This window comes from Protobothrops mucrosquamatus, unplaced genomic scaffold (assembly GCF_001527695.2).
Source record: "Protobothrops mucrosquamatus isolate PMUCROS unplaced genomic scaffold, P.Mucros_1.0 scaffold_87, whole genome shotgun sequence".
Lineage (NCBI taxonomy): Eukaryota > Metazoa > Chordata > Lepidosauria > Squamata > Viperidae > Protobothrops > Protobothrops mucrosquamatus.
In genome coordinates this window covers 154,655-172,671 of record NW_015386163.1, presented here as the reverse complement: position 1 = coordinate 172,671, position 18,017 = coordinate 154,655, and the positions used below count along the sequence as shown (strand labels likewise).

At 36.7% G+C, this 18,017-nt stretch overlaps 1 protein-coding gene across 1 annotated transcript in view; it reads left to right on the top strand.

Moving 5' to 3' along the window:
- Positions 1-18,017, top strand: part of NEB (nebulin) — a 221,727-nt gene that overhangs the window by 57,446 nt on the left and 146,264 nt on the right. The window contains exons 49-63 of the mRNA XM_015814350.1: positions 1,991-2,095; positions 2,947-3,054; positions 3,797-4,108; positions 5,856-6,062; positions 6,478-6,582; positions 6,882-6,989; positions 7,317-7,628; positions 8,908-9,114; positions 10,507-10,611; positions 10,762-10,869; positions 12,068-12,379; positions 13,232-13,438; positions 14,970-15,074; positions 16,314-16,421; positions 16,640-16,951. Coding sequence (XP_015669836.1) covers positions 1,991-2,095; positions 2,947-3,054; positions 3,797-4,108; positions 5,856-6,062; positions 6,478-6,582; positions 6,882-6,989; positions 7,317-7,628; positions 8,908-9,114; positions 10,507-10,611; positions 10,762-10,869; positions 12,068-12,379; positions 13,232-13,438; positions 14,970-15,074; positions 16,314-16,421; positions 16,640-16,951 — 2,721 coding nt within the window. The remainder of the gene's footprint in view (positions 1-1,990; positions 2,096-2,946; positions 3,055-3,796; positions 4,109-5,855; positions 6,063-6,477; positions 6,583-6,881; positions 6,990-7,316; positions 7,629-8,907; positions 9,115-10,506; positions 10,612-10,761; positions 10,870-12,067; positions 12,380-13,231; positions 13,439-14,969; positions 15,075-16,313; positions 16,422-16,639; positions 16,952-18,017) is intronic.

Genomic DNA, 18,017 nt, shown 5'->3' with positions numbered 1-18,017 from the left:
GGTCATCTAGTCCAACCCCCTGCTCAGGCAGGAAACCCTATACCATTTCGGACAAATGGCTGTCCAGTCTCTTCTTAAAAACTTCCAGTGTTGGAGCATTCACCGCTTCTGGAGGCAGGCTGTTCCACTGGTTAATTGTTCTCACTGTCAGGAAGTTTCTCCTTAGTTCTAGATTGCTTCTCTCCTTGATTAGTTTCCATCCATTGCTTCTTGTCCTGCCTTCAGGCGCTTTGGAGAATAGCTTGACTCCCTCTTCTTTGTGGCAGCCACTGAGATATTGGAACACTGCTATCATGTCCCCCCTCGTCTTTCTCTTCATTAAACTAGACATACCCAATTCCAGAAGCCTTTCCTTATATGCTTTAGCCTCCAGTCCCCTAATAATCTTTGTTGCTCTTCTCTGTACTCTTTCTAGAGTTATTATCATTATCTTCTTTCTAAGGCTCAAAGACAACGACTGGCCCAAAGCCTCCAATGGAACTAGAACTCCCAGTCTCCCAATTTCTAGCCTTGTTTATTAATCACCACGCCAAACGTTTTTGATTTTTGCTAACCAGAAAATATTTGCTCACAAAATTGAGGGACTCAGAACTGACCTGCTCTTCTGACATTTTCAAAAACTACCTTCACATCACTAAGTCAGACCCCAAAATTGTGCATTCTTCCCTTTGCATGTCAAAAAACCAGCCAAGTTACTTTGACCACCAAAGGCTTGTAATATCAAATGGAATCTATTGGAAAAAATATACTAAAACAGGGTTCAGGATATTATTGATGATAAACTGTTCCCCTGGAGATTAGGTTGATCCAGCAGTCCATATGCATTTAAAAAACAAAGGCCACTCTTTTGAAGACAGCAAAGTCCACAGTTTGGACAGCAAGGGCCGTTGGTTTGAAAGAGGGGTCAAAGAGGCCATTTATGTCAAAATTGAACAAAGGGGGAGGGTTACAACATCATCTGTCTTCATTCTGCAACACAGTTCTTTCAACAGTTCCAAAAAGGCTCCACAACCCTTTGCACCCCTCAGGTGACCCTGAGGACACAGATAAGCCTCCAGGTGGCATCAATGACTGTCTAAAAGAATGCAAATGACCAGCTGTCTACAAGGAGTATAGATCCTGCCATTCCCTCATATCCAGTCAGAGCTGAAGAAGCTTCTTGGATAAGAAGTGAAACATCTTCAAAGAAAAACAAGAAATTCCTGTTGCCTCTTGAAAAAGCACTTTTGGGATAACTATGCCTTGGATGACTGATAATCTCCATAGGCATATATACAAGTGCTTGAAGCTAAGATTGTAGTTTATAATAGTAATAGACAGAGCCATTTGTTTGAGACTGAAGGAAGTTAAGTGTTTCCTCTTTAAAAAGGTAGTTTTCTTACACCTAGTTTTCTGAATATCTTTGCTCTGCTAATGAACCTGTTCAGGATCTTGTGGGTTTTATAATGATCTGGAAGCTGTCGTCTGATTAATTATAATTATTATTATTAAATTAATTATTAAATTAAATTTATATCCCGCCCTTCTCCTTGCGGACTCAGGGCGGCTGACAATTGTTACAATCAGTGCTTTTTTTCTAAAAAAAAAAAAAAGGTGCCGGAACACACACGTCATACAACCCGCCTTGCCTACCCTACAAGGTTCCATCCAAAAAAGGTGCCGGAACTCCGTTCTGGGCGTTCTATGAGAAAAAAAAGCCCTGGTTATAATTATAATTGTTAATTGATTCAACTTAGCTACCTTATAGCAACATTTTTTATAATGACAAATAACTACATATGGAAAATGTAATAACTGATTCTAAGGACAATTTTTATAACCTGCTCCTATGACCATTCTTTTCTCCTATGGAGAAAAGTACAACTGTTTTCAGTGGCTCCTAAGTAAGTGTACATAGGCTGCAGTCGTATGCACTAAAGTAATACATAAATTCAACTGTTGAATTAAGGAACATCAGAATATATTATTGTCTTGTTTCCTTGATTTTCAGATATTATACAAATCCTCCGGGGAAGAAATGAAGCATACATATAATTTGCCTGCAGATGCCCCTCAGTTTATCCAGGCCAGATATAATGCAGCTAATATCAGTGATGTAAGTGGCTATTCAAAGTGTGCATAATTTATACTATGGTAAATAATGAAAAGTGTTATAATAAATATTATTCTAATATTTTGAAAATCAAATACACAACATAATTTGGTATGTGATGATATCATTGTTTATTACTTGATGCTGTGCATGACAGAAGTAATTTTCTTTTTTTCCTATTTGGAGAAGGGGAGCAAGAAATGGAGGGATCAAACATTGACTGTAATATCAACAGACTGTCATATCTGCTGACATGAATAGCCATAGTTTGAAACCAATAGATCAGTGATGCGGAACCTTTTAGAAACTGAGTGCCCCAAAACCGCCCCGCCCTGCCCCCACCCTGCCCCCTGCCCCTGCTCCACCCCCTGCCTTGCCACCCACCCTCAGGGCCACCCACTGCCTCCATGGCCCACTGCAGATTGCCCAGGTGGCCCAGCAGCACCATGGCAGCCATGCCTTCCACCCGCACCCCGCAGCATCATCTGCGCGCGATGGGGCACGAGGGCGGAGTCTTGCCCGGCTGCCATGTCCTTGGATGTGCTGCTCCACACGAGCCGCACCCAGGGACAACTCTCCTCCGGGGGGCTGCCGGTGAGGAGAGGGCCATGGGAGGAGACGGGACTGGGGCAATGGCGCACGTGCCCACAGAGAGGGCTCTGAGTGCCGCCTCTGGCATGCGTGCCATAGGTTCGCCACCACTGCAATAGATCAAGCATAATCCAGAAAAAGCTACCGTAATTGAAGGTCAGAAAGTCCAGATAAATGCATTGTATAGACTACTGGATTCTAAGTTAACCAACAGCAATGACATAAAATGACTTGTTAAATCAGTAGGATGCTCTTTTTTTCAGAATTATTATAAATATGGCTATCAGGACCTCATAGCCAAAGGACCTCATGTACTGGGTGATGCTATTCCAATTACTCAAGCCAAGGCCTCAAGAAACATTGCTAGTGATGTAAGTAACTTTTCCTTACTAACTTCTCTGTATATACTGTATATACTATCAACATGATGAAAGTTGCTCTTAGCTTGCTATGTAAATGATTATAAAAATATTTTCTCACACATTGCTTTATCTGTATTAGATGGTTCTGTCCTTAGGGCTAAAGGTTTTTGTTGGCAAAGCCATCAAAGAATTTCTTGCCAGTCTCACTCTATTGCTTTTATCTCCTTCTTCACTACTGAAGAACCTGTCATTGTTTCTTCTAGAGGAAATGACTGGTTGCTTGTTCAAGAGATAAAAAAATTATGGGGAAAAAAGTGGGAGCAGGTTATTGCACAACAAAGACAGAACTGAATATTGTGCCATATATCTTATCCAAATTCCAGCAGTTTGGTCACTTGTATATATTCTTTTGTACAGACTTATAATAGTAACTTCCAGAAATTTATGATTTTCAGTTTCTTAGTCCAGACTGAAGGACTAGCAGTAATGCATGGTTATAATCCAGCAATACCTGTACAGGCATAATTTCACTTTTTCTACCATAGGAATGTTTATTTTTGAAGGAATCCTGTCATGTCCATCTCAATGATTTGCCTAAAATTATTTTTCTTCATTACTAGTATAAAAAAATAAGTATTGAATTGCCAATTAGTCCAGACATTTTTCTTAGCTGGTTGTATACCAAGTCTCACTATCCAGTCCTAACTACTCTCTCTCTCTCTCTCTTTGTCTTTCTGACTGGAAACTTTAGTACAAATACAAAGAAGCTTATCAAAAGACTAAAGGAAAACAGGTCGGCTTCCGAAACTTGCAAGACGCTCCTATGCTTGTCCATTCTATGAATGTGGCCAAGATGCAGTCTGAGCGTGAGTACAAGAAGGATTACGAGAAAAGCAAGACATGCTATCACACACCAGTGGAGATGGTCAGTATCCAAGCTGCCAAGCAGGCTCAGGATGTAGCCTCCAATGTCAACTACAAAAATCTGATTCATCGCTATACCTACCTGCCAGATGCTATGAACGTGGAGCTGGCCAAGAACAGGATGCAAATTCAGAGTGATGTAAGTAGGGCGATATTCAAAAGGTCACAGCTGCCTAGAGACAACACGGTGTAGTTTACCTAGCAAGCAATGAGATTTCCCCCCCCTCTAGAATCATTTCTAAGAATAAATTATTTTTAAAAATATTTATTTTTTTAATCACAGGGCCAGATGAATCATTCTTTTAAAGATGCTCAAGTCATTAAAATGGCCTTTTGTGCTACCAACGAAGGAAGGGGAGGTGTGGGAATATGACAGTTCCTTGAATTCTTAATTATCTCTAATTTCCAGGGGAACTGCAGCTTAATTCTGCAAGGGAAATCTATCTGCACTGATGATGCACCCCAATTTTTTTCAGATAAGTTCATCAGTGTGATAGATGGCTATTTTTTTTTCTTAAAGCCACAGTGTCAAAATAGTTGGGTTGGGACCCTCATTTAAAGGGGAAGGCAATAGCAATTGAGAATGTTAGAATCATTCATGTAAACTGCTCTTTATTGGGAGTTAAAGCATTCTATGCCTGCAAATGATCAGTGAAGCAAGTTTAAGAATTATAACAGAAACAAGATTTAATTGCAGGAAATTTACAAAAAAGGCAAGTATCCAGCTAATTATGTTTCTTTAAGAGGAGAATCACAAAGCATATGTTATCTATCTGTCTGTTTGTGTATGTGTGTGTGTGTGTGTGTGTGTGTATGAACGCGTGCATGTGTGCACCTAAAAAGGTGAAAGTGACATTAGATTAGCAAATAGATTAGCAATTATTAACTCTGTTAATTCTTTAATCTGCTAATCTGCTAATTCTAAACAGATTAACAATTCTTATCTCTCTATCTACAATCTCCTGTACCCTTATGGATTTCCACTTTGAACACTTCTTATTTGGCCAAGCTTCAAACAAAATAAACTAGTACCAGTATCATCCTGTATTTGAGATCTCACTTCCAGTGTCAACTTTATATTCTTTTTTGCTTCACTTGCCACTCTTCCCCCCCCCCCCAACTTTTGCTATGAAGACCAAGTTGGAATTGATACACAAATTAATTAATACTTTTTGTGCCAATGTAACCATTTTCACAGGAAAGCACACTTGAAAACAGTTTTGGGGTTTGAGTTGGAATTTATATATAAAAATAAATTGTTGCCTTGAGCATTGCCAAAGAAATGATTGCATGAATTTTACTTTGTGTTCTCCTTTCTCTTTTAAAAGGGGTGCTGAATTCCTGTCTGATTGTAGAATAGAATAGAATAGAAGCGACCTTGGAGATCTTCTAGTCCAGCCCCCTATTGTGATGGATTTGCTTGAATGTGTATACTCAATTCCATTTCAGTATTTTAGTGCTCAAGAGATTTGCCTTCCAAATTCACAGATAAAAGGAATGCTAAACTGAATGCTAATGCTGACTGAAAAATATTACTCAGTTTCACAAGAGCTTTCGTCTCAGTCTAAAATGAATACATATTGTTTTATGTATATAGCTAGTATTTGTGTAGAGTGACAAAAACAAAAGAAGCCCATCTTGGAAGAAAGTTATGGAAATACTATTATCAGATAGCCTGAAAATGAAGGATTTTGTCTCTCACGTTGCCTACCTATGCAGACCTTATGTTACAATAAGGGTATTCAATCATTTAACTTAGACAATATAAATGCATCCCATTGGAGTGCCAATGCTTATCTTGGTACACTATTGTATGTGCTTCTTGATCCTTTGAAAGGCTTTCTGCATGCTTCCAGAGCTTTGAGTCTCCTTTTGTTTTTCTTCAGATTACTTACAAAGATGACTACAACAACTGGTTAAGAGGTGTGGGATGGAGTCCCTTGGGCTCCCTGGATATGGAAAAAGTTAAAAAAGCTGGAGATGCATTATGTGAATCTAAATATCGCCAGCACCCAGACAAACTCAAGTTTACAAGTTTGATGGATTCTATACCGATGGTTTTGGCTCAACAGAATACCAAACAGCTGAGTGATGTAAGTTCAATCCAAAGGACATCATTTCCTTCTTTTTAGTTATTGTCTTAAAAGTGCTGTGGAATTCTAAAATATTCATAAACAGTTTAAAGCTTTGTGCTTTATCTAAGAAATTCCCGTAGAGGCTCTTCCATGTAACTTTCAAGAGTTTTGCAAATCCCCAGCTACACAGCCCTAAATTGGATTTGTTATCCTATGTGATTTGGATACAAATGTCCGTTCTAAAGGAGGCTTTTCAATGCTTTAAAATATGTCGGGATTATGGTTTCCAGAATTTCCAGACTGTATTGCATTTGACCATAGTGGTTATGAATTCTAGGAATTACAGTCCAAATATACCTGGAAGATACTGGTTTGGGCAACATAGTTTTAAATTAAAACTTGCACCCGCTGCATAAATTGTGTTTTCTTTCAGATAAACTATAAGGTAGAAGGTGAGAAAGTGAAACACAAGTACCATTTGGATCCAGATGTACCTGCATTTATTCAAGCAAAAGTCAATGCCTACAATATAAGTGATGTAAGTACTTGACAGTTTCTTTGATGCCTAAATGAATACATAAACTGATGTAAAACCTTCATCTTTAGAAAATCAAAATTGGTAACTCATTTTATTCTTGGATTTTCCATTCCATTTTTTAAGCCACTTGTGGGGGAAAAGGCTAGTGTTTTGCTCATTAAAATAGATGTAAGTTATCTTAATGCTAATTGTAACTCTCAACTTAAAAAAACCTTTCATGTTAATATAAGAATATTCATGGATCTTCACTGCTAGAACTTAACTAGAGGCTTTAAGAAAAGTGATTTCTTCTCTTTAAGAATTTCTACAAAGCAGACTGGAAGAGGCGGCTGGCTGAAGGCTGTAACCTGAAAGCAGATGCTATTCCTATTGTTGCTGCGAAATCTTCACGCCATATTGCCAGTGATGTAAGTTGATCCTAATAAAATCTTTTAAGGGGCTTTCAAAAAATTTAAACAGCAGGGTTTGGAAGAAAAGGTCTTGGAGAAATACAGATAGCAGATGAAAAAAACAAGGGAGAATGTAATTTTCTAGTTTGGTACAGAATAACTGAATGGAATTGTGACATTTTTAACAACAACAATGGGAAAGAGGTAATAGCCAGAAAAATAATTAAAGCAAGGGTAGGAGTAAATACACAGCATTGGGATACTCTCTATCCCAGGGTAGTTTAAGTTAACTTGATACCACGCATTTTGCAATGGCTTAAACTTCTTTGTTTTGATTTTCCTTAGTACAAATACAAAGAATCCTATGAGAAAGGAAAAGGGAAGCAAATTGGCTTCCTTAGCCTGCAAGATGATCCTAAATTGGTCCATTATATGAAAGTGGCAAAATTACAATCAGAACGGGAATACAAGAAAGGCTATGAAAGCGGCAAGACTAATTATAACTTACCTCTGGACCACTTCAGTATAGTGGCCGCTAAGAAAGCCCAAGAAGTTGTGACTGACACAAACTACAAACAACCTCTGCATCATTACACTCTTCTTCCTGATGCCATGAGTATGGAATTGTCAAGAAACAGGATGCAGATTCAGAGTGATGTACGTAATTATTAACATTATTGTGCCTAAGATTATGGAGGCTAATTAATGGCTGGGGAAAAAACGGGACAGCGTTTTTAATAAAATTAATACAACTTAGATACAGTTGATTAACCTGACCTAAGTACGTGTTTATTTCCAGACACGTTCCGGTCTATTTACTGGAAGTATAAAGTTTTTCATATGGCCACAATTAATTGTGGGATGAATGGGTTTTAATAACAATAATGACAATAACAACAACAATAATAATGTTGGAAGGGACTTTGGAGTTCTTCTAGTCCAGGGATGTCAAACTGCCGGCCCGCAGGCCAGATGTGTCACAAGGAAACTGCGCCCACCCCATTGCTGGCAATGGGGAAAAAGTTCTGATATGTCGCGCGACATCACGTGACGTCGCGAGTTTGACATGTCTGTTCTAGTCCAACCCCCTGCTCAGGCAGGAAACCCTATACCATTTCAGACAAACAGCTGTCCAGTCTCTTCTTAAAAACTTCCAGTGTTGGAGCATTCACAGCTTCTGGAGGCAGGTTGTTCCACTGATTAATTGTTCTGACTGTCAGGAAATTTCTCCTCAGTTTTAGGTTGCTTCTCTCCTTGATTAGTTTCCATCCGTTGCTTCTTGTCCTGCCCTTTGGTGCTTTGGAGAATAAATTACAGAGACATTTAATATTGGGTGAATGGGATGGGTTTCACCTGTTTCCTGTTTACCAGGAGTTCCCTTACACAAACTTAGATAGTTGGATCCCATTTTGTTGTGATTCCGCTGGAATGGTACTCTGATGAAAACTCTCCTGCCAGTAAAATGGGAAGGAACTTTGGCCAGTCTTGTTCCCCTGACCACTCAGTGTATCATCCTTCAATCTTTTCATGTTGTACAGAGAGGAAGTAATCCTACATTTGGAAAAACTAGCAAAAGATCAATAAAAAAAATGTTCAAAAGACTGCCACTGATGGATGTTTCAGTATTTATATATGTTTTAACACGTTCATGAATAAATGTTAGAAATAAGTTTTAGAAGTCCTAAACAGTGGGAATAGACTTCGCTTTCAGAATAATGAATATATCAATTTGCAATGTTCTCCTTTAACTGGAGAGAAGATTTTCTCTGAAAGATACAATTTCAGTGCCCATTTTGATGGAATGAAGCATGAAGCATGAAGCTTGCACTTTAGGCCATGCTACAACTACAATTATTTGGGGATGTTATGTTACACTAAAATAAGATAATTTGATTCATACCAAGTTATTTCTTCTCCCTGCTTTTTTCCCCTCCAGAATCTTTACAAAACTGACTTTAATAGTTGGCTGAAGGGACTAGGCTGGGTGCCAATTCAATCTCTGGAGGTGGAAACTGCAAAGAAAGCCAGTCATATTCTCAACGAACAGAAATATCGTCAGCACCCAGACAAACTGAAGTATACCTTCGACATGGATGCCATGGAACAGGTGTTGGCTAAACAAAATGCCCACACCATGAATAAGGTAAAGAAAAACAAAATCTCCTAGGAACATCATTTTTTTCAGGGACAGATTTAGGCTTCATAGGCTATAATCAAATGATCCAGTAAAGATATGCTTCATTCTTAGTAAAAAGCATTTATTGGAAATTCTACTGCCTCAATGGCTCATTAGGTTTGTCATGGCTTATTGAATGAATAATTAGCCAATAATAAAAGAAAGTAGTTCTTCACACAGTGCCTATTCATAAATTTGCTATCACAAGGTGTGGTAATGAGATCTTTCCCTGGTTATTGTCCAGGATGACTAAATATCAAATTAAATCAGATTTTAACCTGTATGGGGAATGATTATGGCTTGTGCGGTTTGCGTTTTAATTTTCTTGAGGTTTCTGGATGATCATAAACTGGATAAAAGGAGCGTTGATCCAAACCAGGGGTCAATGGGCAATGTGCACAAAACAAGAATCAATGTGGCTTTTTAAGAACCAACCGGCTTGAAAGAAGAGTCCGCGTAATCCATTAATTACACTGAGAAATTTCTCTATAAATATGGCTATATCTTGATTTACTGTAGTGGCCAAACTTGTTTTGGATATGGCTTCTTTCTAATATTATGTATTCTTATGTCCTGGGTTTTCTTTTGAGCTCAGACCTGCCTCTAGCAGCTTGGCAATGAATAAATAGAATAAAAAGTCAATTGAAAGAAAAAAAAGTCTTCTTACCTCTTGTCATATTAATTGTACAAAAACTGGATCCTCTAAGACAGGGGTCCCCAACCCCCGGTCCGTGGACCAGTACCGGTCCGTGGCATGCCAGCAACCGATCCGCACAGACAAGCAAAGCCCCATCTGTGGGATGCAGGCAGCACACAAAACCACACACTTTCTGGTCCGTGGAAAAATCTTTCTCCACGGAACTGGTGCCCAAAAGGTTGGGGACCTCTGCTCTAAGATACAGTAGGTAAATTACTAAAATAAATATATATTAATATAACCATATAGGAGAAAATTGCATGACTATTTGTTGTAGTAAGTGGTAATGTTACAGGGATACAATCTGTTATAGCAATAGTGTCCATATTACATTTATTTACAAATTCAGCAGAGGGTTAGGATTAGGGTTGAGTTATATATATAAAAATCTAATATTTATATTCTGTTATTTTGGGTTTGTATAGCCCCTTTGTGAAATCAAGAAATTAAGCATTTAATTAATATTTAGGTTTTTTTTAAAAAAGAAAATATTGCATATTTCTAGTTTAGGAAGCAAAAGCCATGATAGTAGGTTTATCATTAGAAATTCAGTTTTGTTTTGCATAGTGAGAGGGGGTATCTTAGTGGCACAAAATGTGCAAGCAAATAACTTGGCTACATGCAACAATGTGATTTGTTTAAACTTTTTGTTTTAACTGCAGAGGCTGTATATAGAAAAATGGAACAAAGATAAGACTGACATTCACGTAATGCCTGATACACCAGAAATACTCCTGTCCAAAGCCAACCAAATCACCATGAGTGATGTAAGTTAAGTAGAGGACTGGACGTATATATCAGTGTATTAACATGGGTCATATTTTTGGCTTAATTTTGAGAGCACATATCCATCATTCTATTTTTTCCTTTAAAAATGTTCTAAACATCTGCCTGTATTTCCTCCTGTTGTGGAACAGAAAATATATAGGTCTGGCTGGGAGGAGGAGAAGAAAAAAGGCTATGATCTACGACCAGATGCTCTGTCCATAAAAGCAGCTAAAGCTTCCAGGGATATTGCAAGTGATGTATGTTTAATTTTTATATGTCCTTATTATGGGAAAACTTGTTTTTATTCTTAGTTTGACCATTTCATTCGCTCCCTGATATCTACAACCATATTAGTCTGAATGATCTGTGATACTTGAAGCATGAATTTGCTCAGGCAAATCTATGGAATTTATTTCCTAAAATCTTTAAGGGCTTCATAGATTTTGTGGATATCTTGTTACCTGCTCAAACATGATCCTGCAGGAATATATTTAGTATGTTTTATCTGTCTATCATCTATTATCTATTATCTATCACTCTCTCTCTCGATCAGGGAAGTGTCTTTCTATACTTGCCAGTAAACAATTATATCCCAGTACAATTCTTTGTTGATTGCTTCATTAACTCTGTCCTTGTCAACAAACCTTTTATGATCTTCAGGGAATTTACCAGAGGGAAACATTGAAAGATAACTGGTACAAACTTCTGTCTTACTAGTCAGTGGATAAAGATAGCATTTACTACTCCATTCCCCACAAATGCTAGGCTACAATCTAACCCATGAGTTAGATTTAGCCTAATCAATATTACTGATTTGAAAGGGCTTAATGTCATATAATTCTATTAAAAGATTAATTAATGCTATATTACACCAAACACATGGTGACCTAGGTGATTTCCAGACAGAGATGCAGATCTGCTTATATTTAATTTGGGTGTCCACCGGATGTGCAGTTATCCGGGCATGGGGGCTGGATGTTGAGAGTTGCTGTATAAGTTGTGTGATGATTAATCACCGTCACAAGCTTATAAAACTCTCATCTTTTACTCTATTTACACAGGGCAATTGTTCGTTGTGCAAAACTGGGGTGGGTGGGATGGAGGCAAGCACTGTTTGGCTATCTGTGCTCATTTATTACCAGGAAGAGCAAATTCTGATTGGGTGTTGATTTTTCATTTGAAAACAAGTTGGAAAAAAAGCAAATATTTCTGTGCCTGTAACATTCTGGTATTTTTACAGATCCAGAAATATTTAGAAAAGCCCAAGCAATTCCTGCTGAATTGTAATTGTAAAATCAGAAGGTTTGGGTGATAGGAAATGTTACATATATTAATATTTTATATATTCCATATAGTAACACGTATCACTGTCAATGAGTAACTTAACTAAATATCCTCTCAAATATGTATATGTGTTTGTATGTGTGTTGTTTTGTTATTCTATCTGACTTATAGTACAAATACAAACTGGCCTTCGAGCAATCAAAAGGAAAGCAGATCGGCTTCCGTAACTTAAAAGATGACCCTAAGCTTGTGCACTATATGGAAGTTGCAAAGATGCAGTCAGAGCGTGAATATAAAAAGGATTACGAGAAATCAAAGACCCGGTTCCACATTCCTGTTGACATGTTCAGTTTTGTGGCAGCCAAGAAGGCACAGGAAGTGGCAACTGATACCAATTACCGGAATATTATCCACTCTTACAGTGCTTTGCCCGATTCTATGAACCTTGCATTGGCCAAAAATATGATGCAGATCCAGAGTGATGTAAGGAAATTTTTTTTTGATAACTTCTCGAATGACAAAGTTAGATAACTGAAGTCTTTAAACTCTGGTGTATGTATTTGTTACTTTGCAATTGGGAGAGAACACTATATACCAGAATGGTTTTTCACTGCAAATGGAACTCAGTTTTTCCCCTGAAGAAGCAGGGCATAGAAATGTACAGTATGCTGCTATCAATTTCCATTTACATGATGGAAAGACCCAAAGCTCTTCTTCCCTCTGCAAATTTAGAGTAGATTTGAAGAGGGTTTATTGGGAAGTAGATTGGCACTATAAAAAACATTATTAATTTAACCTATGGGCCATCTTATGGAGCAGCTCTTTATATTAAATGTTAGGATACAGAGTGGTAGTCATAGTTAACAGCACAGTCTAAGCCATGATCTATCTCTAGCTCATTGGGCAAATTTATGGGACTGTCCCAAATTCAGCTGTTGAGTTGACGGTAAATGCCAGTTTTCTCTCACAGCATTGCTATGGAGAAAAATTTGAAGAGGGAGTCCTGCATATGCTACTTTGAATTCTTACAACAAATTTGGTGTATCAAACTAATAATAAAACTGTAATGTACATAGCATGCAAAATCACAGGATAAATTAATATACAGACACATTCAAATTAATGTGCCTTGTGCTCAGTTTCACAATGATAAAACAATACATTATCACAACTATGATATGTATATTTTTCATTTGTGTGTTTGATCTTTTCTAATGTTATTTGTAATCCAGGCTGCAGATCAAACAATGTTTAAAAGATTAATCTTTTTTAAAAATATAAAAAGTTGTTTTTCCAAACATTTGGTATAAACTTTCCTTTCATTTTGTTTTTCAGAATCAATACAAAGCAGACTATGATGAATTCATGAAAGGGATTGGATGGATACCACTAGGATCTCTAGAAGCTGAAAAGAATAGGAAAGCCATGGACATTGTCAGTGAGAAGAAGTACAGACAACATCCAGACAAATTGAAATATTCTATTCTAATGGATTCTATGCCAATGGTCCTAGCAACAAGTAATGCAAAAATTATGGATGATGTAAGCCAAGGATTATTTATTTATCTACTTACTAGGATTTGGGTGGTTTACAAAAACAAAATCAAATAACTAAAATGGGATGTGTATGCCCAAAGTCATTGAACAAGTCTGTGAGAATATAGTAAAGAAGATTAGGCAGACATTAACTTGTTTGTTGATTCAGTGGATATTCATGTGCAAGACAGACTCTAGCTCTTAAGAAATGTATATTATTTCTTCTACAGTATTAAGAAAGTTACCGTAAGTGAAGACAATTAATTCAGGAGGCAACTTTCCAATAGTTATATACATTGGTGATTTATACCGGTATATTTCTAGTTCATAGGTTTGATTATAGATTCTATGATATTTCTAGGTTAACAAGTGTCATCAGTTTCATCTCTTTGAGATGTAATCGGTATTATTTACTAGTATACTTAAATATGAAGTGGTGAATAGATTTCTGTTTGCTAATAATTTCTAACTGCTATGAGGTGACTGGCTTTTAAAAGATGCAAATGCTGCTCTTGGTCGTGCAATTTAGGGTGATAGTTACATGTTTGTTTTTCTCCCAACGAAAGGGGTAAATTTTCTTTTATATTATTGTATAATCAACATGCAAATGCACATGAGGTCTTTTACGATCCCCTGACACAACTCTCTTTTCAAAATAACTATTTTCAAAAGAGATTTACTTTGGGGACTAAGAGTTCTTTATTATTTGGACTAATTATTCCAAGATTTCACAGAATGAAAGAAACAAATATTAATTACAAGAGGAACTGGAGGAGCTTTCTGCTTGATTTTATTTCTTAAAAATTAGTATAGCAAAACAAATTTAACTATACTATTTTGCTAGTACAGCTAGTACAGTTCCTTTAGTGATCATTGAAACTCACAATGTCACTGAAAAGGACCATTTTTCACACTAACAACCATTGCAGTGTCCCCATGGTCATGTGATCAACTTGGCAGACACTTGGCAACTGACTCATATTTATGACGGTTGCAGTGTCCAAGGGTCATGTGATCAACTTTTGCAACCTTCTAACAAGCAAAGTCAATGGGGAAACCAATTTCACTTAACAATCATGTTGCTAATTTACCATCTACAGTGATTCACTTAACAACTGTGGCAAGAAAAGTCATAAAATGGGGCAAAATTCACTTAACAAATGTTTCACTTAGCAACAGAAATGTTGGATTCAATTGTGTTCGTAAGTTGAGGACTATCTGTACTAGCAAAGTGTCATCAGCACGTGAATATTTCTTGTTTGAATAATTCTACATGAGGTAAAATTCACACTTGGTTCATACTGTATTGGACTGATTAAGAATGGTTCAGTCAACTTAACCAAATAATTCAATTATCTAGGTAAACTGGACTGATGAGATATTTTCCAATCATCAAAGGATTGATATAAAATTAAATTTAATTATCATACTGGTTTAATTATGGTGTGTATTTTTTTTAACTGTGGGGTTGTTGTTTTTTTGAGGTTTATTTCAAAGTTATTTTTCAATGATACATGTTCCCTTCATTCTATTTTAGCACCTTTACAAAAAGGACTGGGAAGCAGAAAAGACACAGATTCATATTACGCCAGATATTCCTGAGATTCTTTTGGCAAAAGTCAATGCTTATAACATCAGTGATGTAAGTATGAAGGTTGATTAAGAGCTATAGTTTGCTTAGTGCTAGTACTAGTGAATCAGCAAAACTACAGGTTACATTATTTGTCAAACAAGATAAAGTAGACACATTGCCTAGCAGAAAAAGCTAGCCTTTGAGTCAAATCCTGTAGTATTATTCATTGAAAACTCTCATTAGCAGAAGTCTTTGTTCATGTAATTATTTCATACACAGCCTTTCCAAGTAATTATTCTCAAATTAGCAGCACTAAATTAAGAAAACCATTATACCAAGTTAACAACGAAGAAACAGGAAAAAAATACAACTTAAAGAAGAAAAAAAATCGAAACCACTGTTCACTAGAACTTGAATAGAAAGTCGAGAATTATCCTGGCATGGTATTAAAAATGCTTATGAAAGCTTTCCAAAGCCAGTGTTCATTTACTGAAATGTTCCATTGCTAGATATGCATAATTAAATAGGCCTTTTTTTTCCTACCCAGACACCATAGTGCCCTGCAGATCTTTGGCAATAATTTGGCATCCTACTCTGATTCACTCAGACTCTTCCTTTGCTGTTTTTACTTTTTGCAAAAAGGGAGAAAAAAAAAGACCTTCTAGACAAGCTATTGGTGATGTGATTGTTAAAGCAAATGGCAAATCTGTCCTACTGGAATGCCTGGGAAGTGGAGAGGGAATTGTGGTCAGATACCTTAGCATCTCAGCTACAGGAAGAGAAAATTTCAGGATCCCTTTGGCAGATTAATTTTCAGGCTCTGACAAAATGTAAAAGCGCCTCTCTAGAGCTCCAGTAGAATTGCTGTAAAGCTGTCGTTGCTCTTTTGGATGCTAAGAATAGTTACATATATTAATTAACCAAGTCCACAGCATCATACGGGATGAGGGACATGGCACCAAGTACAGATTGTGTGGCTTGTTTGTGAAAAGAGTCCTGGTGTAGGTTTGTAATCTGGCATTGACCAACATATAAATTAGCAGTTTAGATTTTAAGACCACTTATGTTTTTTTTTTTTTAAAGATTCAGGATGGTTTTCAGAACAAAGAATAAATAACTTTTAACCTGCAGAATCATTGCATTACATTAATTCTATTCAATCAAATTTACCTTTTCTTCTGGATTTGGCTAATTTTTCCAGAATGCTAAGAAATAATTACACTTGTAATCATACCTTATCAAGCATTAATTTTCTGTCTCTGTACTGTACTGTATTCTTTAAATTCTTTCCTTTCTTTTCCCACATAGAAAATATACAAACATTCTCTGGAAGAAGCTAAAAAGAAAGGCTATGATCTCAGAAGTGATGCAATCTCTATTAAAGCTGCTAAAGCTTCTCGGGAAATCGCCAGTGATGTAAGTTTACAGTTGATGTTGTTGTTGTTTTTTCCTGCTGAAGAAAAATTACAGAAGGCCCCTGTGGACAAAAAGGCACCTTTGGAACCAATTTTACCATGTCTAACAATCTGTTCAATCTGTACCTATATCTATTTTCATTGTATTACCGTATGATAAAGTTACAATTCAGTATTGACCCTCCTGAGCTTACATTTCACTTTCTGTTTTCTCTGCAGTACAAATATAAGTTAGGTTATGAACAGGACAAGGGTAAGCTCGTTGGCTTCCGCAGCCTCCAAGATGACCCCAAGCTTGTCCATTTCATGCAAGTGGCCAAGATGCAGTCAGATCGCGAGTACAAGAAAGCCTATGAAGGCAGCAAAACGAGATACAACACGCCTGCCGATACTGTCAGCATTGTGGCTGCCAAAGAAGCACAAGCCAATATCACCAACACCAATTACAAAAGGCTCATCCATAATTATATCCTTCTGCCGGATGCCCTGAATGTAGAACTGGCCAGAAATATGAATCGGGTTCAAAGTGATGTAAGATCTTGGAATCTCTTTTTTTTACTATTTAGTTGCAAGATGCTTTTTATACATTTATTTATCTTTGAGGGGGATGGGCAGTTCAAAAACATGAAAAATTAATAAAAATGTAATGCTTTAATAAACTATTTTATAATAAATGGATTTAATATATATATAAATAGATTATTTGCAATGTTTGCCATAGTGAAGAATATTTGCAATGTTCAGCTGAAATTGTCCTTAAATATAAATTAGTTGGGTGGTTAAAGATCAGAATTATAATTCTTCCCCACATCCATAAACTCAACAGGATTTTTAACAATTTATGTTGATTTTTTAACTGAGAAAAAAAAATCCCTTGTAAGAATTATTGCCACATAGTTAAAAGGGAAATCCCAATTTTTACAGATGTCAGTAAAAACATTTCGACTAAATGAATAACTTGATAAATTACCAAATACACTATCAATATATTTTAGTATAAAAATGTGTAATTATAGAGAAGGTTATTATCAACACATTATAGCAGTTTGGTTTCAACTCCACCCTCTTTACAACGTGTTTCATTTGTAGAATACTGTTCCAATATCAAATGAAAAACAAGAGGAGATAAAGGACATTCTTGTTAAGTTCTGCAAGACATTTTGCTAAATGAAGATTTCCATTTGAAATATCCTTAGCAAACTAGAACAGTCTACCACACATTGATCCACAGTTTGTGACCACATAATCCACATTATGTGACCACATAAAAAAGGAGGAAAAACTTTTTCCAAACTTTCCCATTTGATTGAGTGATTATGTGCCATCAAGTCATTTTTTGACCCCTAGCAACTACATAGATTTTCTCCACGACTATCTACTCCTAACTGGTTCTTTCAGATTTTCCAATGTTGCAGTCATTGCCACTAAGCCCATCTATCTCATTGCTGGTCATCCTCTTCCTTCCTTTCCTTTCACCTTTTCCAGCATTACAGCTTTCTCCAGTCAGTCTTTGAATAATGTGTCCAAATTAGTTGATAATTAATAATTGATAGTTAGCCAAAACCATTTTTTAGTCATTCCCATTGCACCATCTCAA